The sequence below is a fragment of the Sorex araneus genome, chromosome 2 (assembly GCF_027595985.1).
Source record: "Sorex araneus isolate mSorAra2 chromosome 2, mSorAra2.pri, whole genome shotgun sequence".
Lineage (NCBI taxonomy): Eukaryota > Metazoa > Chordata > Mammalia > Eulipotyphla > Soricidae > Sorex > Sorex araneus.
This window is the reverse complement of record NC_073303.1, coordinates 35,401,033-35,425,913: the sequence shown is the minus strand read 5'-3', so window position 1 is coordinate 35,425,913 and position 24,881 is coordinate 35,401,033. Positions and strand designations below refer to the sequence as shown.

General features: G+C 55.6%; 1 protein-coding gene across 1 annotated transcript in view; it reads right to left on the bottom strand.

The window, feature by feature from the left end:
• Positions 1-24,881, bottom strand: part of SLC24A1 (solute carrier family 24 member 1) — a 29,520-nt gene extending 4,639 nt beyond the window's left edge. Inside the window, exons 1-8 of the mRNA XM_055124375.1 lie at positions 24,874-24,881; positions 20,772-20,995; positions 19,204-20,342; positions 8,783-8,897; positions 6,182-6,262; positions 5,257-5,351; positions 1,113-1,478; positions 39-128 (exon numbers count right to left, since the gene is read on the bottom strand). Coding sequence (XP_054980350.1) covers positions 39-128; positions 1,113-1,478; positions 5,257-5,351; positions 6,182-6,262; positions 8,783-8,897; positions 19,204-20,342; positions 20,772-20,995; positions 24,874-24,881 — 2,118 coding nt within the window. The remainder of the gene's footprint in view (positions 1-38; positions 129-1,112; positions 1,479-5,256; positions 5,352-6,181; positions 6,263-8,782; positions 8,898-19,203; positions 20,343-20,771; positions 20,996-24,873) is intronic.

Below are 24,881 nucleotides of genomic sequence, written 5' to 3'. Positions count from 1 at the left end.
GCCCGGGAAGCAGAAGTCCGCTCCTGGTGTCCACCCACCTGGTGCGCCCACCATACCATGAGGTACGAGAACATGGCGATCCACAGGATGGATCCCAGGAAGGTGATGACAAACAGCTTTTTAGACTCCTGGGGAGAAATTGAAAAGGGAGGAGAAATGAAGTTGCAGAAGCTGGGCGGAGGTGGGGAGGTCCTAGGGGGGCCTGGGCTGGAGCCCCAGTGCAGCCTGACCCAAGTTTGATCCCTGGCATCCCAGACTGTCCCCCAAGTGATCTCTGAGTACAGGGACAGGAGTAAGCCCTGAGCACAGCTGGGTGTGGACCTAAAATAAAGGTTCAGGGAAGGGACTGGAGCAATAGCACAGCGGGTAGGGCGTTTGCCTTGCACACGGCCGACCCAGGTTCGAATCCCAGCATCCCATAGGGTCCCCTAAGCACCGCCAGGAGTAATTAATTCCTGAGTGCAAAGCCAGGAGGAACCCTGAGCATTGCCGGGTGTGACCCAAGAAAAGCAAAAACGAACAAACAAAAAAAGGTTTGGGGGGGATTCTGAGGGAGCCAAAACGGGGTCTGGGTCTCCTGGGAGAGGAGGGAAGAGCTAAGAGCTGCCCGCTGGGGGCCCGACAGTTCCCCAAGAAGGGGGTGGGGGGTGGTCTTCAGGGGAGTCCAGCCAATGGGGCAGTGTGGGAGCAGTGCTTACTCGCTGTCGGCCACATCAGCCAAGAGTCGGCTGGCCTGCGCCCTCATTCACCCACGCCGGCGGGCGCGTGGAGAGCACTGGGCAGAGGAAAGTCAGACCTTTCTTGGGTAGGAAGAAGCTGCCCCAGCACCTCAGCTTTCAGCCTCTCGTTGAAATTCAGGGACGTGGCATGGCCCCATTCCCACACCTGCAGCCAGGAGCCGAGCTCGGGTGCCGGCACGGGGCCTCGTGGCTTCCGTGGCAGGAAGACATGTCCAAGAGCCGCCCAGTACTGGGTGCCCTGGGCGCCTGCTGCCCTCCGGGACTGTCATTTCCTCTCTGACTCTGCCGGCCCCAGCCCTGCCCACTCCTTCCTCTTGGGTGGGGGAGTGCCCCGTCACCGCCACCTCCCCGGGGACAGCCTGGCGCACTCACCGGCCTCCGCACGTCGGGCACCGTCAGCCACAGCGGGAGCACGATGGGCAGGAGGAAGAGGTACAGGGCCTGCTTCTGCCTGCCCTCGGGCCACTCCAGGGACAGTGGCTCCTCCAGCTCCTCCTCCTCCTCTTCCTCCTCTTCCTCCTCCTCCTCCTCCTCTTCCTCCTCTTCTTCTTCCTCCTCCCCATCTTCCTCCTCCTTGGCGCTGTCACCTCCATCACCGCCCCCTTCACCGTCTGTACCTTTCTCATTGCGCTGGGCTTTGCTGCCGTGGTGTTCGTCTTCCGAGGCACCTGCAGCGCCTTCCCCGGCCCCATCCTCCGCGGGCACTTGGTCTGCATCCTCAGCTCCCGCCTCATCTTCCTGCAAGCCCAAACCCTCGCGTGAATGGGCCGGGCACGCTGTGTCCCAGCCGCTTGCTTCCCACTGTCGCTCTTCATTCTCCTCTCAGAATGTGTACGAGGAGGAGGGCAAAATGGTGCCATCATTAAGCAAACCGGCCCTGCCGCCAGTCCCCCCCCCCCTGGAGGTTGGCCTTAATTGGAGCCTTTGCAGGCACAGAGAACACACCCCAGAGCAGCTGGTTCCCCGCTGACAGCTCTGGCCGGCTCTGGCGATGGGAGAGCAGGTAGGGTACTCGCCTGGCACGTGGCTCAATCCCCAATATTCCATATGAGCCCGGCAGGAGTGACTCCTGAGTACACAGCCAGGAGTAACCCCTGAGTATCACTGGGTATGGCCCAAATATTAAAACAAATAAGTAATATTATTCTGTTTGGTTTTAGGTACATCAAGATGTTCTCCCTGGCACATGAAGATTTGTTCCCGGGAGTCCCACAGAGGACACTAATCTGTGACATGGTCTTCTTCTTCATGTTCCCCAGGCCGGGGCTCACAGCCTTCTCCCAACCCTAGTGACCTCGCTCTAGCAAGCCTCCATCCCACGGGGAGACTTCCAGAACCACACAGCAGAACACGATCATTCCCCTGGTTAATCCTGTTAGATCCAAGTGCTGAGTCTACTGAAACACTGAACTCTGAGGTATAAAATAATGAAATAATGATGATGGTGATAATGCCTATTTACTGAGGGGTTTATGTGTCAGGCACCAGGTCAAGTAATTTAACAATAACTTGCACTTCTGAGGCAGAGATAATTAAACTCATCTGACAAGTAGAAAACTCTGGCCTCAGAATAGCCGGATACCAGGCTGGAGCAATAGTACAGCGGGTAGGGCGTTTGCCTTGCACGCAGCTGACCTGGGTTTGATTCCCAGCATCCCATATGGTCCCCCTGAGTACCACCAGGAGTAATTCCTGAGTGCAAAGCCAGGAGTAACCCCTGTGCATCGCTGGCTGTGACCCAAAAAGATTTAAAAAAAAAAAAAGGATAGTCAGATACCTCACCCTGGATCCAATTTGTAAGTGATGTCCTTGGAATTTGAATAAATAGTCCACATCTCAGACACTTAACCACACAGCTACACTTCACCAGAGCCAGGGACAAATGTGATCGCTGGGCTCCAGTCCTGTCCCTGGAGAGTTTATTAGAAACGCCCCTCTGCTCGGCCGGGTGAAGGAGGATCTCAGCTTCCGGATGCCAATGCTGTGTTAAAGCACACACAAGTGTTCCTCCCAGAGCTGGCTGCGGGCCGGTGCTGGGCACCACGGTCATCCCTCGGCTCCTCAGCAGGCCTGTAATGACCCATGAGAATGCTCTGCTCCGGTCCCTTGAGCAAATGACCTGCTCAGTCACACAGTCCGTCATGAATTTCATGGTCCGGCCGACCATGAAGGGATGTTCAGTGACTCGACTCCGCCATGAATGGGCACCTCGAGAGGCCTGACAAACAGTCGTGCCCAAGCACCCAGCAGGCTGGTCTGGCCTCTGGCCGAGGGAGGATCGGGGAGCTTTTAAAGTCTCCCCAAACTCTAACACACTGTGAGAATAGGAGCCCCTGGTGGAACCGATTAACATGAGCCAGGCCTGGACTTAGAACTGGGCACTCGGAAATGGTTCCTACCTGCCCCGCGCTACTCAGCCACGAAGGGGGCTCCGCAGATGTCAGACCATGGACACTGATGGCACCGAGTGCCTGGACACACACCCCCTTCCTCCTTGGCATCCGAGACCCCCTCTCCCTGCGCCACTGCCCCCTGACCCAGGACTCCGTCTCACCAGTTCCTGGATGTTCCCATGTACCTTGGGGTACAAGAGGAAAACAAGCCTCCACATGGAGAAGGGAGGCCCAGGCTCTCACCGGGATCCGGGTCAGCCCCTCACCGATCCTCATCTCACACCTGGGAGTCGAGACATGACCCGTGCACCCTCTCAGACCCCAGGGCCTGAGCTGGCCAGCTGGGCCTCCACGGGGCGCCCACGCAAGCATGAAGACAAGAGGCCCCACACACCGAACCCAAAGGCACTGGCTTAAGAATGAGGGTCAGAGGAACCAGAGTCATACCACAAGGGCTGGAGCAATAGCACAGCGGGTAGGGAGTTTGCCTTGCACGCAGCTGACCTGGCTTCGATTCCCAGCATCCCAGATGGTCCCCGGAGCACCGCCAGGAGTAATTCCTGAGTGCAGAGCCAGGAGTAACCCCTGTGCATCACCGGATGTAACCCAAAAAGTATAAAAAAAGAACAAACTAGTCATAGTACAGAGGGTAGGGCACTTGCCTTGCATGTGGCATATGACCCAGCACCACAGTTGTTCCCCTGAGACCTGCCGTGAGTGATCCCTGAGTGCAGAGTCAGGAGTAAGCCCTGAGCACCACTGCATGTAGCCCCGAAACTGAAAAAACAAGCCAAAAACTGTTTTTAAAGAATGAGGGCTAGGGGCCAAAATAATAATACAGCAGGTTGTGCTTTCCTTACACATGGCCAACCCAGGTTTGATCCCCGGCGGTGCACATGGTCCCCAAAGCTCTGCCAGGAATGATGCCTGAGTCAGGAGCCAGCCCTGACCACCTCCAGGTGTGGCCCAAACATCAAAAGTAAAATAAAAGGAGGTCCAATGCAGGTAGGGCACTTGCCATGCCTGCAGCTGATCCAGGTTCTATCCCCGGCACCCCATGTGGTCCCCTGAGGCACACTGGGATTAATCTCTGAGCACAGAGCCAGGACCAAGCCCTGAGCCCAGTGGAGCACACCCTAATAACTGCCAGGGGTGGCGCTCCCCTGAAAAGAAGAACTAGAGTTCACTGAGTGCTTGTGGGTATCGAGCAGAAGAAAGAGAGGGGTGGAGCTCGCACACTGAAGTCATCTTGACTGCGGAACGCAGGCTCCGGGAGCGCCTCACGCCAGCCCGTCCCTCCTGCGGGAGAGCAGACTCCGCTGGGGCCGGGAGCCTGACCTCCGAACCCCACACCTACCCGGGAAGAGGCTGCACTGGGGAAGAGGATGGCAGGAAGTTTCAAGGCAAACCCAGGATCGGTCCCCAGCACCCCAGAGGTGCTCTGAACTCTGCCCGGAGGAATTCCTGAGTGCAAAGTCAAAAGGAAGCCCGGGGCACCACCAGCTGTGGGCCCCCCAAAAATAGCACATGAGAAGGGAGGTGATGATTAGGTCCCTGACGACGGCACCGCAGGTGTGTGCTTGGGGAAACCTGCCTCAGAGACACTTTCCCGGGGCTGGAGCGATAGCACAGCAGAGAGGGCATTCGCCTTGCATGCGGCCGACCCAGGTTCGATTCCCAGCATCCCATAGGGTCCCCTGAGCACAGCCAGGAGTAATTCCTGAGTGTATGAGCCAGGAGTAACCCCTGGGCATCTCCGGGTGTGATCCATAAAGAAAAAGAAAAAGAGAGAGAGAGAGAGACGCTTTCCCGAGCCCGGGGGAGGTGCTGGGACCCAGGATGTGAAGGCACGTGGCGGGAGCAAGGCTGGGCTGGAGGGGGCACGGTGTGGAGAGCAGAGCCCTCCGCGGGGGCTGCAAGAACCCTGGGCTCCCGGGGGCAACATCAGACCTGTGGACAAACTGAGTTCTGGGAGGTTCTGAGGCACTTGCCCATGAGTTCTGGAAGGTTCTGAGGCACTCGCCCGTGGCCCCCACTTCACCGTCCCCTGCATCCCCAGCCCCCTGGGTTGCTGCCCGCTGCATGTGGGCACTGTCACGCCTGTGGCCCCGGGGTGCACCTACCTGCCAGCCAGGGTCCCTCTCCTCATGGCCCGTGGTGCCCGGCGCTGGGTCTGGTGTGGCCGGGGCTGCAGGGAGCGTGGCCGGCTCCTTCTCCTCTTCAAAGGATAAACACGGGACAGGTCAGAAGACAGTGTCCACTCCCAAAGGCAGCTGGCAGGGCCAGTGTCTCTCCCAGGGCACCCGCAAGCCCGGCGGGCACGGGAGCTGGGGTTCTTGTTTGTAGGAAAAGTGAAGTGTGACGTGGACTCTCACTGTGGGGCAGGGGACAGCCGGGCAGCAGCCGTCCCTGCTCCCGCCCTGGCAGACGTGACTGGGGAGACTGCGAGAGGGAGGCGTGGGCAGCGGGAGCGGGAAGGGGCAAAGCTCCTTCCCCCAGGAGCACGGCAGGGTTTCAGGGTTTCAAAGGCAGCAGCTAGGAAGCGCGACTGCACCGGGAAGAGGAGACTTGGAAAGTAAGAAGTGGAGTTGGTCCGTTTCTTGGCTGTTTGACTTCGGGCAAATCACTTAGCCTCTCTGGGCCTCTGTCTCCTTGCCTATGGAGTGGGGAATGCCTGCTATGCTACCTCCCTCCAGGGTTGCTGAATGGCTCTGGCAGGCTCTGGGGCGCGGCCCCGACTCCAGCTGCCACCAGGACTCCCTCACCGGAGTGGGTGGTCTCAGACCAATTCCCAGCCAGCAGCCATGGAATCTGCAAGCGCCTCTTCCAAGCGAAGACTGAGCACAAAGGAAGCGGGAGAGCCACGACCGACCGACCGTGCCAGGCCTCGTCTGCCCCAGCTGAGCACAAAGGAAGCCTTGACGGAGCTGGTCAAGTGCCCATCCCCACTGCGGTCACCTGCCTGGAGAGGCCGTGTGGCCCCGCTGAGCCCTGGCCAGCCAGAGGCAGCAGGTACAGGAGGAACCACCCGCCTCACGCTCCTCTCACCTTCTGGTTTGTTCTCAGCTGGGGGCTCGGCCTGGGCCTTGTGATTCGAGCTCTCCGGCCCCCTGTCCTTGGGGGCGCTGGCTGTGAAGGAGGAAGGAGACAGCTCAGCGCGCGGGGGCAGGGGGAGTCCTGGTTCTGGTCCGCCAGACTTATTCATGGCACCCAGCTCCCAAACTCTTAGCTTTAGGTATTTTTTCTTGGGCGGTGGAGGGGGGGGTGCGAGGGGGATGCCACACCTAGCAGTGCTGGGGAGAAGGGGACGAGGGGCACCCAGTGGATCCCTAAGCGTGCACTCCAGCCCTTTGAGCGATCTTCCTGGCCCTTCCAGTCCCAAATTTGTTTTAGATTCTCTTACTGGGGCCAGAGCAATAAGCAGGACAGAGAGCAGGGGTCTTGCCTGGCACAGGGCCAACCCAGGTTCAATCCCTGACATCTCATATGGTCTCCGAGCCCTGCCGGGAGTGACTCCTGATACCAGAGCCAGGAGGAAGCCTTGAGCCTTGCCGGGTGTGGCCCCACAACGAAAACACAAAAGTAAGTGGTCCCGCAGCAGAGTCACACTGAATGCCTGTGGCCTTGAGAAGCCTCTTCCCTCCCTGCCATCTGCCACCTCCCAGGACACACTGAGGCTCTGGGGCCAGAGGGGACGGTTTCCTTTGAGCGCAGGGGAAGCCTGCCGGGTGCCTGGAGGCTCCTGCTCTGACTCCAGGTGCCTGGCAGAAATGCCGCTGTATGGGGGGCAGGGGGAATGGGGGGATTTTGCCAGACCCACAGTTAGTTCTCTGAAGCTGCCTTTCTTTGAATCTACCAAAATCTCTGCATAACTCTGGGCTGAGACAGTCAGGGCTGAGCCAGGTCAGCCCCGGGGCAGACCCACAGCCACGGCTGCCTGTATACCCTCGGGCACTAGTGTGCGGGTCCTGTCCCCTCTCTCAGCGCTGCTGATCCCCTCAGCCTCCCCCTCTGCACCCAGTGGTCAGCATCACAGGATCCTGTGAGGACACACGGCCAGCGGCAGCTCCCACGGACAGAGGGGCCTGTTCCCTCTCGAGGGTGCCTGAGAGTGGGCCCCTGCGAGACCACTCCATCCAGCCTCAGCTTCCTTCCCTGCACCAGCTGCCGGGCGCAAAACCCCCAACTGGGGGGCTGGAGCGATAGCACAGCGGGTAGGGAGTTTGTCTTGCATGCAGCCAACCCGGGTTCGATTCCCAGCATCCCATATGGTCCCCTGAGCACCACCAGGAGTAATTCCTAAGTGCAGAACCTGGAGTGACCCCTGTGCAACGCCAGGTGTGACCCAAAAAGAAAAAAAAAAAAACTAAACAACTGTGTTTTCTCTGGAGCTGACACCTGGGAGTGGTCTCCATGTGGGGGCTCCCTGTGACAGTGTCCTGAGGATGACCTGCTAGTCTCTGCTTTTCTCCGGCCAGTGCGCTGGACTCTGGCAACCCAGCAACACTGTGTCTAACAAGGACTGGGGTAACTCTGACCCCCCCAACCATGACCCCGCACCAGAAGTTGTTGAGGGCAGCCTGTGGGGAGAGGGTCAGAGGGATGCTGGACATCAGACCCACTGCACCCTGGACCCTGCCTAAGCCCCCGCCACCCCTAGAGGTCTCCTACCTGGGTTTGTTGTTTTTTTGGTTTTTTGATTTTTTGTTGTTATTGTTGTGGTTGTTTGTTTTTTGGGTCACACCTGGCGATGCTCAGGGGTTACTCCTAGTTCTGCACTCGAAGTTACTCCTGGCAGTGCTCAGGGGACGGGACCATATGGGATGCTGGGAATTGAACACTTGTTGGCCGTGTGCAAGGCAAACGCCCTACCTGCTGTGCTATCGCTCCAGCCCCTATCTGGGTATCCTTTGGGCTTTGGGGTTGCCAAGGTCCCTAGTGTTGGGAGAGAAGCCCCCTTTGGCCTGCTTGGAAGTGCCACACTAATCCCTGGGCTCAGCGGGCAGACTGTTGGGACAGTAACACCTTTTGGTCGGCTTCGTAGGAAGCCTGTTGCAACACATGTCACAGTTCACTGTCACCTGGGGACAGGAGGTTTCTGGCAAATGTGCTGTGAAGATGTGACCCTACATGTTTGTTCTGTGGACTGGCCAGTTGCACTCCCCCACCGCCCTCCGCAACCTATACAAGGCTTGATGTCTCAGTAAAGTGGGTTCTGCTTTCCAGGACCCCCACCGTGCTCGTGCGCTTTTTTCTCTTTCCTTGGAGGAGGCAGTGGCAAGCTTTGCTCTTTTCCTCGGACCCATCCCTTTAGCTGGTGGGAGGCTCGGCCCTGTCCTCAGGACCCTGAGTGAGCGTGCTGAACGGAGGCCCGGAGAAGACCCCAACGCCTCCGAAGCCAGAGCAGGGATGCTACCCAGGAAGGACCCCAGGAGCAGCGCTGGCCGAGCTGCCTGTGTGGAGACTCGGGGGGGCCCTGGGCCGAGATGGGCCCCTTTGCCTTGACAGGGTGAAGGCAGGAGGGGGCACCCACGGGCCCGGGCTCCGGGGGAGTCGCTGTCTCCCACCAGGCTCCCGCCACACGCCTCCCACTCCCGCCTCAAGCCCCGGCCAGGCTGGGGCCCACAGGGTGGGCACCGCCTCGCTTACCTGCCCCCAGAGGGTCCAGGCTGTGCAGCATGAGCCAGAAGATGGAGCTGCGGATGGTGCTGTTGTGCAGAGACGCGGAGCTGCTCTCACGGGTGAGCAGGGACACGGGCGGCAGCTGGGCAGGGGACAGGCACAGGCCTCAGTGGGCCCTGCCCCCCGCCCAGAGGGCACCCCTCTGCTTCCTCTCGGCCCGGCTGCCCCCCCACTGGCCGAGTCCAGGCTCCACACGGACTGGGCAGGTGCCAAGGCTGACACAGTCCCCCGCCTCCGCCTGCACCCGCACCCCAGGGACACAACCCCCGCCCTGTCCCCCAACCTAAAGGGAACAAAGACTCCAAGAAGCTCAGGGGCCCAGGCCAAGGGGCTTCCTTCTCCCCCCCACCCCCCCCACAGGCCTTCACAGACACCCACAGACACACGCGGGGCTCAGCTCACGCTCGTTCTCATGACCCGCCCTGAACACCCTCTGATCCACCCAGAGAGGCAAAGCCAGACCCCAGCTGCCCCCACCAGCCAGACCTTCTCCTTCTGGCACTGTCCTCGCACGCCCCCTAGTGGCTCAGCCCACACACTGTCCACTGGCTGGAGGTTTTCCCCAGGTGACCGCTGCCTCCAGGGTGTCCCCTGTACAACCCGGGCTCCAGAACCTCCTGCCTGTGATCGCCACACTTCCCAAGACAGCTAAAGCAGCATTCCTCAGAAATCTCAGACTCCCCTGTCCCCAGGACCCCTCCGCTGTTTCTCCTAATTGGGAGGCATTCAAAGCACGAAGCATTCAAATCATTAAACTTTGAGCTCACTCCGGCGCCTGCATTCACCTCACCCAGTCATTGTATAGACGCAAATCTGAGGATCAAGTTCACCGAGAGCTAGGGGCTGAACACCCTGCCTCTTCCTCTAGAGGAAGCAGACGCACACCCAGATAGCCAGTGATCTCAGAGAACGCGGTCACCACACCTGTATCCAGTGTCCCCAAGTAATGTGTCCACCCACCAAGGTCTCTCATGCCAGCTGTCTCTGGCCCCTTAAATGTACCTTCCAAATAAGGACCTAGTTCAAAGCACTGAGTACATGCATGCCAGAACCCCAGCACTGCCAGGAGAGACCCCCCCACCCCACCCCAAGCAATACACATGGTCCCCTGGTCTCTCGCTTGAAACACTTCCCTCCCCCAACCCCCACGGTCTGCGTCTTTCTGACACTTGGCCTTCCCGGCCCAGCGCACTCTGTTCTAGAGCCTGATTCTTCCTCCATGGCACATTCCGGCTTACCCAGAGGGACCAGGACACATACAGATGGACGAGCCGCCCCTGGCATGCAAGAAGACCGTCCTGCATGTCCACTCATCACTCCGTGCATGAAAGCATTAGCCGGCACTTAGCAAAGATTCAAGAACTATCTATCAAGTGAATACATGAATAAATTGTTCCCTGAATGGGGCCAGAACAGTGGGGAGGGCATTTGCTTTGCATGCAGCCAACCCGGGTTTGACACCCAGCACCCCATATGGTCCACCAACACCATAATTTCCCAGTGCAGAGCCAGGAGTGACCCCTAAGCATCACCAGTTGAGGCCCCCTGCCCCCTAAAATTAATTAATTAAACTTCAAATTTAAAAAACTGTCCTCCTGGGACTGGAGTGATAGCACATCGGGTAGGGCGTTTGCCTTGCACGCGACCGACCTGGGTTTGATTCCAAGCATCCCATAGGGTCCCCTGAGCACCGCCAGGAGTAATTCCTGAGTGCAGAGCCAGGATTGACCTCTGAGCATCGCTGGGTGTGACCCAAAAAGCAAAAAAAAAAAAACTGTCCTCCAAATATATCTAAATATCTTGACTCCTATACTGTTTCATGCCTTTTCCCTCCGCCTAAAATGCCCTTCTCCTTTCTTTGTGTCTACTGCTTTTTCCTCCAGAAAATTCAGGGTGTGGGCCCAGAGTGATAGTACAGTGAGCAAGATGCTTGCCTAGCAAATGACCAACTTGGATTCGATCCCCTGCACCCCATTCAGCTCACCAGGTGTGATACCTGAGTGCAGAGCTGGGTGCGGTGGAGAAGGTTGTGAGTGGAGTGAACTTATACCACAGCCGTCCCTGTTGCTCTAATTTCTGTCTTGACAAAGGCTGTATGTCCTTTTGTTGTTTGTGGGTCACACCCAGAGGTGCTCAGGGTTTCCTTCTGGCTGTGTGCTCAGGGGTCATTCCTGGCAAGGTTGGAGAACTTTCTGGGGTGCCAGGAATTGAGCCCAGATCTGCAGAGTGCAAGGCAGGTGCTTGCTGAATTCTCGGCCCCGGGAGCTGCTGAATAAGCTCAAACTCCCACAGGCCTCCAGGACCCTGGGTCTGTCATTAACAGTCTCTCCCCTCCTCCAGGGTCAGTTAAAACTGAACTTGTGCTAGAACTCTCTTCTCTGCTCAGCTCAGGAAAATGCAGGCAGCACCGGGGCTCCTTCCTTCCTCCCCCACTTCCTGGCCACCTGCCCTGCAGGGAGCTGTGCTCACCCAGGGCAAGTGCCGGACACAGGTTCTCTGACAGGCGAGATCCGAGACTGATGACGGCGCCCGAGTGATAAAGCGCAGACTGAAAGGCGAAGACCAAGCAGCCATGCTGGGTCTGGCTGGTAAAACTGGGCGGCTTTGTTTTCTTTTCCTTTCTTATGTATTTGTTTTGTTCTCAAATCCATGGGCTGCCTGGCCTGAGTCCTGCCCCCACCGAGGGGACATGAACCAGGGACTCTGCATTGGACTGCACCAAATACGGACCCCGTCCGAGTCAGGGCGTCAGAGCGAACATCTCCCGGCCTCCTCCCCCTCCCTCGCAGCTCAGTCCAGTCAGGCAGCACGGCTCGCTCCGAGAGCCCTAAGCACGGCCTCTTCTTCATCTCCTGCCTCAGTCCCAATCTGTTTCCACTTCTGGTTCTCTCTCCAGCCCCAGCCAGAGAGGCTCCAAGCACGCCACGTACCCCGCACCCACACACATGCGTGTTTTTGCACTTTGGTCTGCAGTACTGTGGCTAAGAGGGTTTCATGGTCAGGAGGGAGCTGGACTCCTCAGCCGGGCCCACCCGGGCCTCCCGTCTGCGCCACAGAAACAGAACACAAGCCTCGGATGCAGCACCAGGCTTTCCCGTAGTCACATTTTCCAAAATTAAAAGAAAAGAGTGAAGTTCACTGTCACTGTCTCTGTCATCCCGTTGCTCATCAATTTGTTCAAGCAGGCACCAGTAACATCTCTCATTGAGAGACTTATTGTTACTGTTTTTGGCATATTCAATACGCCACGGGTAGCTTGCCAGGCTCTGCCATGTGGGCTCCATACTCTCGGTAGCTTGCCGGGCTCTCTGAGAGGGGCGGAGCAATCGAACACAGGTCTGCCACGTGAAAGGTGAACTCCCAACCACTGTGCTATCGCTGCAGCCCATGGGTGAAGTTAATTTTGATAAAATACTTGATTTAACTCTATATGTTCAAACATGGTGATTAAATATAATTCACAATTAAAATATTAACGCAGTATTTTGCATAGAGTGCCCATGATCACTGAAGCGACTGCACAGTGGGTAGGGTGCTGTTTGCCTTGCACGCGGCCGACCCGGGTTCGATTCCTCCATCCCTCACTTCGTATCCCTGGAGCAAGCAGATGCCATTGGGCTACACTAGCACGCTACAGGGATGAATGGAGGTGTTATTGGTGCCCGCTCCAGCAAATCGATTGACAACAGGACGACAGTGCTACAGTGCCCATTAGACCTTTCAATCTGTATTTAATACTTGCAGCAAAGTTCAATGTAGCCAAGTTCTGACCAAGGCCTCCAGGACCCTGGGTCTGTCATTAACGGTCCCAATTTCAGGAGCTCAACAGCGGCAGGCTGGAGCGATAGCGCATCGGGTAGGGTGTTTGCTTTGCACATGGCCAACCCGGGTTTGATTCCTCCATCCCGCTCAGAAAGCCCAGAAAGCTACCGAGAAGATCCCGCCCACATGGCAGAGCCTGGCAAGCTCCCCGTGGCGTATTCGATATGCCAAAAACAGTAACAAGAAGTCTCACAATGGAGACGCTACTGGTGCCCGCTCGAGCAAGTCGATGAGCAACTGGACGACAGTGCGACAGTGCAGCAGTGGCAGGAAGCCAGTGCCCCGGGAGTAGGCTGCACCATCCCTGCAAGCCATTTTCCTACCTTCCACACCATCTTTCATTTCAGCACGTCATAATAAAGGCTTGCCCAGTGTGCCAAAACATACGCACAGGCCAACGGAATAGGCCAGAGAGCCCAGAAATCAATCTGCACGTACACTGACCTCTACCCTACAGCTAAGGAGCCACGTCCAGGAACGCTTCTTTGGTGAGCGGCGATGAGACACCCACATACAGAAAAAAAATGAAACTAGATCATCATTTAACATCATGTATCACTTAAACAAATGAACAACAACAACAACAAAAATGGAGTCAAACCATAAACTACAGTGAGCCTAACTCATACAGTGGAGAGAAGAAAAGCTAATTATTGTTCTCCAGGACCCTGGCACCAGGGCAGACCCCACTGGAAAGGAGAAGACAAAAAATAAACAAATAGGACTATGTCAAAGTATTCGAGACCTGGTGTTGGGGAAACAATGTTTCAATACTGATCCCTTTTCCCCCCCTCCACTCTCCTTCTGCCTCCACCCTCTGGTCCGCCTCTAGGAGGGGCATTTTGTTTCATTTTCTTCTTTCCATACATTGTTATTAAAGCACCGTGATTCACACAGTGATTTGCAGTTGAGCTTTAGACACACAATATCTCAGCACCCATCCCGCCGCCAGGGTCAGCTTCCCTCCATCAGTGTCCCCAGGCTCCCTCCCATCCCCACCCCTCCAGCCCGCCTTCTGACAGGCGCCTTTCTGAGTTTGGTTGTTAAAGTTCGGGCCTCTTGATTCAGTGTGGTGGACTCTGTGTTTGGACATTCGCTTCTGTCACTCCTTACCGCCTTTGTACTTCAGTCCCCTGACCTGGCCCCCTTGCTCCTCATCTGTCTCTTCCCACCCTCCTCCACCCCACCCGCTTCCGATCTTTCTTTTCTTCTCCTCCCTATACTCTGGGGTCAAGGTTGAGTGTGGCATTAGGAGAGCCGTTTTTTACACACAGCACACACACATGCACAAACACGCCCATACCCACACACATGCGTGTTTTTGCACTGTGGTTTACAGTACCGTGGCTAAGAGGATTTTTCAGACCTACTTCACCACCTTTCAGCACCTCCTCCTCCTCCCTCTGGCTGAACGCTTCCCTCTACCACTAGACTACATCAAGTTTAAAAAAAAAAAAAATGGTCAGGGAGAGAGCTCGAAGGAGCCAAGGCACGCTCAGCGTGCAGGAGCCCAAGACTGGGTAGGTTGGGGTCTGGCCCCAAACACTACCAGGAGCAATCCTTGCCCAGCAGGGCTGAGGTGGCCCCTCAGCACCACCAGGTCTGGCCCAAGAAACAAAAAGAAATGGGAAAGAAAAAATAAAAGGTAGGAGCTGGAGCGATAGCACAGCGGGAAGGGTGTTTGCCTTGCACATGACTGACCCAGATTCGATCCCCAGCATCCCATATGGTCCCCCGAGCACCGCCAGGAGTAACTCCTGAGTGCAGAGCCTGGAGTAACCCCTGTGCATCCCTGGGTGTGACCTAAAAAGCAAAAATATAAAATAAAATAAAATAAAATAAAATAAAATAAAAGGTAGCTGAGCAAATGGAGGAGATATTTACACATCATACATCAGAGTTAATATTCAAACAACATAGAGAACTTTCAACAAATAAGAAAGCACGTGAAAACAAATAACAATAAAATAAGACAACAGTGAGGAAGGAAAAATAGCAAAGACCTAAAATAAGTAGGGAGGTGAAAAGCAAATTCCAAAGGAATATGAAGAAAACAAACAAAGGCCAAAAAACCAACCAACAACAGAACTAACTCCTCAGCTCAGTGGAACTGTGATGGTGAGTGAGAAACCAGGGCCAGGAGGGATGGGTGGCGGATCCTGGTGCAGTGGGACGGCCTTCAAACTTTGGCGGTGTTTGTGGTACCGTGCAGACACAAGCATGAAATTATACCCTTGAAACTCTATATTATTGCAAGACCTCGAAGATAAATTAGCTTTTATGTTAATATCTAATCATTTATCGATGATTAATAAGAAGAAAGGTTTACTGAGTGGCCAAGGTCTACCCAGAATAACAGGGATGGCAAACAACGAAGCCTGCGTTAAGACTCTTAAATAAGCATGCATGTACCTGTGATTAGGGCCACCAACTGGCTGAGTAATTCTGATTGTTGATTAATTATTCTCTCTATAGTTTCCTCATCTGCAAAATGAGAATAACCATCTCGTCCTGGAAGGGTTTTCGTGAGAAATTGCTAAGACAGAGCATGGAGGGAGAGGCCATCCAGAGCTAAGGGTCCCCTCCCCCGTCCGTTGTTTCTCTAAATTGTTCGGGGTCCCTGAGGAAAACAGACCTCCTGCGAGCGGCTTGCCTGGGCTGGGCCCTATGGAGACAGGAAGACAGTTCCCCCTCCTGGTGGCCCTGCTGAGCCTGCCGTGACCCTCACCTCAGTCCAGTCCAGGCTGGCAGCAGCCGAGGGTGGAGAACCCGAGGCTTTCCTGCTCTAGGAAAGACGGAGCTCGTTCAGTCAGCCGTCTCTCGCCCCCTTGCCTGGCCAGGCCTCTCTCTTGGCTTCCAGTCATGGCCTGGCCCCCCTCTCACTGGCCGGGGCCAGGCTGGTTCGGTAAGTCTTGAGTTTCTGAGGCGCCTTCCAGAGAGGCTGCAGCAGGAGGCTGCTTCGTCAGGGAGGGGGGAAGCCGGAAGGCAGGTGTGAGGGAGACGGCAGGACTAGCCCGTTCCCACTGTTGAAGTGAAACTCCTGACAGCAGTGGCTCACTCCTGCACAAAGCCCTGGGCGGGGAGAGGGACCCCTTGGCACAGAACCTGGAGTAGCCCCTGAGCAACAGTGGCTGTGACCCAAAAACCCAAACAACCCTCCCCCCCAAAAAAAAAATAATAAACGTGATTTTGCCAGGTCAGAGATTTGATCATCACAGAATCTTGCTTCATGAGTTCAGCCAGACTAGATACAGGGAAAGAGAGCTTGTTCCCTTTCTCTCTGCCTCTCTCTCTCTCTCTCTGTCTCTCTCTCTCTCTCTCTGTCTCTCTCTCTCTCTCTGTCTCTCTCTCTCTCTCTCTCTCTCTCTCTCTCTTTCAAGATGAAACCTGGAATCAGGCTCTAATGTAAACTTTTTTTTTTCTTTTTGGGTCACACCCGGCAATGCACAGGAGTCATTCCTGGCTCATGCACTCAGGAATTACCCCTGGCGGTGCTCAGGGGACCATATGGGATGCTGGGATTCGAACCCGGGTCGGCTGCGTGCAAGGCAAACGCCCTACCCGCTGTGCTATCACTCCAGCCCCTGGAATCAGGCTCTAAATCAATGTACTTTTAATCATTTAAAAATACGATAGTTCTTGAGTCATGTTTTGAATGATTTCAAAACATGGCTGCCTTGGGGCTGGAGTGATAGCACAGCGGGTAGGGCGTTTGCCTTGCATGCAGCTGACCCAGGTTCGATTCCCAGCATCCCATATGGTCCCCTGAGCACCGCCAGGAGTAATTCCTGAGTGCAGAGCCAGGAGTAACTCCTGTGCATAGCCGGGTGTGACCCAAAAAGAAAAAAAAAAAAAAAAAAAAAAAAAAAAACCATGGCTGCCAGTGGCAAGAAGTTCTAACTGAAATATTTTTAAGTGTAAAACAAATAGAGATTGACTTTCAAGAGCAGGTGGTAATTCAGCCTGCCTTTAAAAAATTAATGGCGTTTATTTAAAAAAAAACATACTGGATCTCTTTCAACAAAGAGATAAGAACTGAGTTGTAATCAGAACTGCCACTAGAGCCCCCGAAGGCTGTCTTAAATAGGTGAAGAAGCTCGCTTCAAAACTCAGAATTATTCTTTGCTTGCTTGATAAGCTTTGCTCTATGGGAAATGGAAATAGCTCTGGCAAAATGGAAAATTCAGAGTTCGCAAAGGTTCAATAAAACCAGAATCACAGGAGGAAAGTCAAGGCATTTTGAAAGCTGCTTTTCTCTGATGAGAGAGTGGGACTCCATGGTGACCTGAGAAACGGTGAGGGGGGAGCCTGGCCTCCCCAGTGAAGTGGCAGAGTGCTCCAAGCCTAGTGCTCACCCTCTCTCTCCCTCCCTCCTTCCCTTTTTCTCTTCCTCCCTCCCTCCCTTTTTTCTCCCTCCCTCCCTCCCTCCCTCTCTCTATCTCTTCCTTCTCTCTCACTGTCTCCCTCCCTCTCTCTCTGTCTCCCTCCCTCTCTCTCTGCCTCCATCCTTCCCTCCCTCCCTCCCTCCCTCCCTCTCTCTCTCTCTCTCTCTCTCTCTCTCTCTCTCTCTCTCTCTCTCTCTGCACCTCAGGACTGCAGAGCTGCACTCTGGTGAGAAACGGTGTTGAATGTAGCACTGGACACTGGCGTCCAGCTCCAGTGCCTGCTGGCCAGGCTAGCTCTCCTTTAGAACCATCTGCAAATAAGACCCTTAGGGTGTGAGGGTGATGCCCGCCAGATCAGTCAGGGGACAGCGGCACTGGGCCTCCCAGAACTCAGGACATGATCAATGAATGTCAAAGCTAGACAGGACCATTCGGTGATTCACTGACTTGGTCCTTCTCATCGGAGAAGAGAATGGACATTCACGAGGTCACTGTCAGAGGCAGAACATGACTCGAACCCTAGTTTCCTGCCTCTATTCCATGCTCTGGTTAAAGCAACACCGTGGATGGAGAATCCTAAAGGAAGTACATTTCGTCTCGCTGGTGCATCTCCCAGACCCGTCACGGAATTTGCTCTCCGTCCTGCTCACGCATCAGGATGCCCTGGGTTAAGCACTGAGTCCTTCCACTCTTTGCATGCAAATTTCTGCTCACTCCAGAGGCTTCTCTGAGACCTGAAACGCGCAGATTGTGAGAGAACATTCCCCAGATTCATCCTCCAGAAGTCGGAGACTAGCGGAAACCCCAGGGCTGGCCTCACTTTGGAGCCTCAAGGAGCAAAGTGCTGTGAGGTGAATTTTCAGAGCCCAACTCCCCAGTCTCCGATTCTGGCTATAGAGTCACGTGTGAATTTAGCATAAAGGTTCTTCATAGAGGCAGAGAAATTCTCGGAAGTAGTGTTGGGCCGGCAGAGAGACACAGGGAGGACCCCGTCCCGGTTGCTGTCTGTGAGGGGCTGCACAGAGCCCCCTCTGCTCCGATATTTCTTTCATTCACACCTGCGAGTTTGTCTTCTTCCTTCTGCTCCTCACCATTTTTCTCTTTTTTTTTTTTTTTTTTTTTTTTTTTTTTGCTTTTTGGGTCACACCTGTCAATGCTCAAGGGTTACTCCTGGTTCATGCCCTCAGGAATTACTCCTGGCAGTGCTCAGAGGACTATATGGGATGCTGGAAATCGAACCCGGGTCAGCCGAGTGCAAGGCAAACGCCCTACCCGCTGTACTATTGCCCCAGCCCCCATTTTACTCTTTTGTTTTTAGTTTTTCGGTCACACCTGACAGTGTTCAGGACTTACTCCTCTCTCTGTGCTCAGGAATCACATCTGGCGAGGCTCGGGGAACCACATGTGTGTGAAGGAATGAATCCAGGTGAGCCATCTACCAGGCAAGTGCCTTATCTGCTGAACTATCTCTCCGACCTTCACCACACAGTATTTTACAACTGAAAACTCCCTCTCAGGCCGAGGCTCCACCCAATGCTCTCCTCATTTCATGTCCAGAATGTGAACAAAATAGAATTAATTGAAAGAAGGGTTCGAGATAAATCTTCGACACCACCCAGTGATCACAGAAGAGATGCTCACTGAATCCTGCCTGAAAGCCCCTTGAACATTGGCCGAAGCCCAGCCCAAATGTTATTTCCAAAGACCCCATCACACCAGGCAGGTGTTCTGTCCCACTACTGTGTGGCCCTGAAAGGTGGAACTTCATTAACCTCAGTTTCTTGTGCCCTGGGGAATCATAAGGGCAGCCACTTTATATTTTTTTTTTTGTTTTTTGCTTTTTGAGTCACACCCGGTGATGCACAGGGGTTACTCCTGGCTCTGCACCCAGGAATTACTCCTGGCGGTGCTCAGGGGACCATATGGGATGCTGGGGATCGAACCCTGGTCAGCTGCGTGCAAGGTAAACACCCTACCCACTGTGCTATCACTCCAGCCCCCAGGGCAGCCACTTTATAAGGATGACAAAGGATAAGCCACAGACCCTCTTGCAGACCCTGAGGGTGTTAGACGGGCAGAGAAGAGCCCCGAAGGGCGGGCTGAAAGTCCAGCCCCGTGCCCGCTGTCTGCCTTGTCCCGGCTTCCCTCTCTTATCCACCCTTCTGCCCAGCCCACCCTTACCTTGCCGAGATCCTCGAGGGCCCTGACCCTGGCCTCGGGCCTCGTGTTGAGCTGCTCCTTCACCCAGTGCTCCAGCGGCCGGTTCCACTTCATGGCGAACACGTAGGCGGCGTAGGCCAGCAGCAGCAGCAGGCTCTCCCACCAGGCGATGAGGCTGTCCAGGAAGAAGGCGATGAGCAGCAGCAGGTCCAGGATGTAGAAGGAGACGTCTCGGAACAAGGGCCACCAGGTGAGGTGGAGGATCTCGCGGGAGAAGAGGGAGCAGGTGCCAATGACGAAGAGGATGTTGAACACGGCCGAGCCCACGATGGTGCCAATGCCCACGTTGCTGTGGGAGATGAAGACCCCGATGAGCGAGGTGAAGAGCTCTGGGGCCGAGCCCCCGGCAGCCATGAACGTGGCGCCCGCCACGTCCTCCGAGATGCGCAGCTTCTCCGTGATGACTCCCAGAGCCGGCACGAAGTACTCGTCGCACACGATCGCCAACGCCACGAACACGTAGGTCATGCCAAAGACGTGCAGCGCCAGCCAGCCCTGACGCCGCTCCTCCACGCTGAACAGGTCTGGGGGGTACTCTCCCTGAGGGGGGTGGGCTGGCTGGCTGGCGGGCGAGCCCGAGGGAGTGGGCTGGAGGTGGCCGGGGTAGCGGGCAGTGGGCACGGCGGGGGCTGGCTCCGGCACTGCACAGCCGTGGACCCGAGTGACTGGGCTGGGCCTGCTGGGGACCGTCGCTGAGGTGTGGGGTGCAGGTGGGGATTTCTTCGCCGACCCCCAGGAGGTGGTCAGGGGTGCGCCGAGGGCTGGGGCACTGGTTCTGGATAAGGGGTCCCCAGCTTGCGGGGCCGCAGGAGAGGCCTTGGCTCCTCCGGGGCTGCTGCTTGACTTGGTGTCTGAGGCCCCCGGGGGCCCGGCGCTGGCTGGGGTGTCCGCTGAGACACTTCCCTGGGGGTTTGTGGGGCTGGTCTCCCCCAGGAGCCCCGGGGGGACAGCTGCACTGCTACTGCCCACCCTCGCCAGGACGTCTCTGCCACTCGCACTCCTCAGAGCAGTCAAGGAGTTTGTTTCTCTGTCACTGTCCAGGGGAGTGGGGGTGGGACCCAGGCCCCTCCAGAGAGTGGACGAGGCCACTTTGTCCACTCCTGTGTGGGAAGGGTTGGGCTCCGGTACCGTGGAGGTTATCCCACTGCCTCTCGCTGTCGTTCCTGGCGTGACCCCCTGGCTTCTCATGGTCGTGAGTATGGGGGTGGCATGACTGTCTTCAGGCTCAGTGCCTGGGGTCCCGGTGTGCCTCCCCCCCTCTGTCCTGGCTTGAGTTGGGGGGTCACTCTTCGGTCCTCCCCAGGCTAATGCTGGGGTCCCCGCCACCCTTGCTGGTGTGGGTGCAGTTGGAGAGGTGTGTCCTCTCCCAGACGTGGTGGTGGGCGCTCCCCCCAAGCCTGCTCTGGGGGGGCGGGAGCTGTCCTGGGGTCTTGCTGCTCTTTGGGGCAGAATTGGGGTGCTCCCCGTGGCCCAGCCGGGTGTCGCTGCAGCCCCACTCCCCGTCCCAGAGCTAGCTCTTGGCAGGTCACTGCTCTCCATCACCTCCTTCCTAGCGAGGTCCCGGCTGGCCAGTTTTACAGGGAGTAGCGAAGAGACCACCCCCCACAGTGAGGGGAGGCCCTGGGGACTCCGCAGGTGCTGGTACAGGGAAATGACAAGCAGCAGTCCCAGGAGGAAGACAAAGCGAGTCCAGAGAAGGCGTCTGGGACCGAGCCGCCGCCTCTCCTGTGCCCCCATCCTGATCAGCCGCCCCCTGCGCGCAGATATGTCCAGTTAGGGGCGGCTTCTCATTCTGCCCAGGGGTAGACGGGGGCTGTGCTGGCAATCACGGTGGTGATCGGGGAGACGTCTCCATGCAGTCCAGCCCGGGGCAGCTACACAGCTAGAAGATGAAGGAACAGGTTACTTGGCCCTGTGAGGGAGGCGGGAGCAGATGTGTGCAGGATGATCGTGTTAAGACTGCACGGGGTAGGGGCTGGAGCGATAGCACAGCGGGTAGGGCGTTTTCCTTGTATGCGGCCGACCTGGGTTCGATTCCCAGCATCCCATATGATCCCCTGAGCACCGCCAGGGGTGATTCCTGAGTGCAGAGCCAGGAGTAACCCCTGTGCATTGCCAGGTGTGACCCAAAAAGCAAAAAAAAAAAAAAAGACTGCACGGGGTGGCTCTTTTTTTTTTCTTTTTGGGTCACACCCGGCGAGGCACAGGGGTTACTCCTGGCTCTGCACTCAGGAATTGGTACTCGGGGGACCATATGGGATGCCGGGGATCAAACCCAGGTGAGCCGCATGCAAGGCAAAAGCCCTACCGCTGTACTCTCTGTCACTCCGGCCCCTGCACGAGTGGCTCTGAGCCAGGTCCCAGACCTGATTATGGTGGTAAAGAAGCATCAGCGGAGCATTCCGTCACCTTGTGTTCTAACCAGTGGTAAACAGAAGGTGGCCCTGAGGGCCGCAGAGTGGACGCAGGTTCATCAGACAATGATGGGACATGCCAAGGGCATCCCGCTGGCATCACAGCAATTAACAGTTACCACTGCAGTCTCTGGGTAGCCAGATGTGATCAGAACCTCAGCTCCCAGGTGTTTGGGGAGGAGAGAGGGAGGGAAGAAGTCAGGAAGCCTGAAACCATAAAAAAAAGAGGCCAAACAGACAATGTTTGTGTCCCCCGTATCCCCCCACTCCCTGCACTGGGGAGAGGGGGAGCATCTTCGCTATTTTGTTCCCCAGGAATAAACCTCACTAGGTCCCAGCTGGGCTCTCCTCCCTCCATTTGCTGCCTCTACCTTTTAAAGAAACACTTTCTTTAACTATTTCCTGCTCTCTGTTACATTGTTCTTGGGGAGGCACAAGAATCAGGGAGATAGGGCTGGAGCCATAGCACAACGGGTAGGGTGTTTGCCTTGCATGCAGCCGACCCGGGTTCGATTCCCAGCAGCCCATATGGTCCCCTGAGCACCACCAGGGGTAATTCTTGAGTGCAGAGCCAGAAATGACCCCTGTGCATCATTGGGTGTGACCCAAAAAGCAAAAAAAAAAAAAAAAAAATCAGGGAGAAGGGGGCACTGTATGTGCAGGGCCCGACCCCATCACACAGCATCATTCCTAGGGGATCTCCAGTCCACAGATGATGACAGGGGCGATTCACACAGAGGCCTTCACACAGAGGCCTTCAGGGTGGGGGGAACCACTTCTGTGAGAGCGCCCGCGCCTGCTCCAGGGGCCCCGTCCATGGGCAGAGACGGTCTGAGACCCTCTGTGAGGTCAGCATGGCCGCACCCTTACCTGAGTGCACCCCTGTAAGAACCTGTGCCTTCGTTCCTCAGGCCCAAGCAGGAGCTCTGTCAGCCTAGCTGGGGGCCCAGGCTGCAGACTGCGCCTTCACCAAGGCCAGACAGCAGGAAGGAGATTTGAAGCTTTATACCGAAAAGAGATGAGAGGAAGGCAGTGCCAGAAGTATTGAGGTGTTGGGGCTGGAGTGACAGTACAGAGGGGAGGGCCAGACCCAGGTTCGATCCCCGGCATCCTATATGGGGCCCTGAACACCACCAGAAGTAATTCCTATGTGCAGAGGCATGAGTAACCCCTGAGCATCGCCAGGTATGGCCCAGCCCCCCAACCCCCCAAAAAAAAGAAGTAATTGAGGTGCCCCAGGGCCACACCTGGCAGTGGGTGAGTTGGAGAACAGCTTCCTGTATTAATGGGGAGACATGCAGTGTTAGGGGAGGATGAAAAGGGAGGCATGTGAACCCCAGGAATCAAACTCAGGACCTCACACAGACTTGATATAAGCTCTAGCATGAGAGCCATTTTCCTGCCTGGAGACACCCCTGGTTTTTCTGTACTGACTCAAACAAGGGGCTGGAGCGAGCGATAGCACAGCGGTTGGGTGTTCACCTTTCACGCGGCCGACCCGAATTCGATTCCTCCGCCCCTGTCGGAGAGCCTGGCAAGCTACCTCGAGTATGGAGCCTGCGCGGCAGAGCCTGGCAAACTACTTGTGCGTATTGGATATGCCAAAAACAGTAACAATAAGTCTCTCAATGAGAGACGTTACTGGTGCCTGCTTGAACAAATCAATGAGCAATGGGATGACAGTGACAGTGACTCAAACAAGATCCCACCACGTCATCTACAGGTCTTGGCTTTGAAGTTAATGCCGTGAGTGTCCCCAGACAGCATGGGGCAACAGGAAGAAGGTGAGGAGTGGAGAGGGAAGCCCGAATTCCCAGCCCAGTCACTTAACAGACGTGTCCCCATGCAGAGATGAACCCAGCACCTCATCTGTGCTACGAGCAGGAGAACAGGCATGTTAAAGATGCAAAGATGCTCTCTGGGAAGATGCCTAGAGAAACAAAACTCTAACCATAGGGAAGGGGGACTGACTTTTCAGGATAGCCTATTGCTTCATTTAATAATTCTATCATTAGGGGGCTGAAGTGATAGCATAGAGGGTAGGGCCTTTGCCTTGCACGCGGCCGACCCAGGTTTGATCCCCAGCATCCCCTATGGTCTCCCGAGCACCACCAGGAGTAATTCCTGAGTGCATGAGCCAGGAGTAACCCCTGTGCAATGCCAGGTGTGACCCAAAAAGCAATAATAATAATAATAATAATAATAATAATAATTCAATCTTTGGATTATGGGCATACTATAATAGTATAAAATTTTTGTTGACTTTAACGGAAATGACTGTACCTACTTACGTAAAGAGCAACAATAACACCCAGGTCAAAGAAATGCTGGGCCAGTGGGACGACACAAGAAGCTGTGAAAAGCTTTGCACAGAGTCAGATGCCCCTGAGTGTTGGTTTTACATAAGGACATAGGAGGGGGAAGAGAAGAGGCCCTTGAGGAATCCTCAGCTGATGAAGAAGGGTTGCATGGGGCCGGAGCGGTAGTGCAGTGGGGAGGATGCTTGCCTTGCACATGCACTTGGCCAACCCGGGTTCCATCCCCCGAATCACATATGCTCCCTTGAGTCCAGCCAGGAGAGATCCCTGAGTGCAGTCGGGAGTAAGCCCCTGACCATGACCAGGTGTGGCCCCACATCAAAATGTAAAGAAGATAAAGGGTTGCAGCTAGCCCAAGTAAATCTGCATTAGTTCTCTCTTCGGTGCCCATGGATTATTACAAAACCACGACTGAAAAGACTGAGTTTACATATGAGCTAGTGGATTAGAAGAGCGATGAGCAACCCGCAGAGCTCAAAGTACAAGGAACTGACATCAATCAGTGCAACAACTCCTTCTGGAGGCAAGAAGAAGCTGTGGATCGAAGAGCTGTGACAGGGAGTCACACAGCTAGAGGGGACGGGACGATGTTCGTGACCCCTCTGGGGCCCAGCCTTGCCAGCATGCCTCACTAATTAGCGAGGCAAAGCCAATTGCCTTCAAAAGAAAGCAGAGCCCATGACACATGACTTTTCTCCTTTGTTCCTGAGCCCTGTCACTCTCTCCACCTCTCCCTGTCCACCTGATCCTGGCGGTGACCCATGCTTCACGGCCACTCTGCCGCTCTCCTAATTAACCTCAGAGGGTCTCTCTCTTCCTGTGTGTCTGTGTTATATAAGAGCGCTCAGTGGATGCCCCGGCAGGTCCCGCCTAGCAAACAACATCATTTACCTTCAAACCTGGCCAT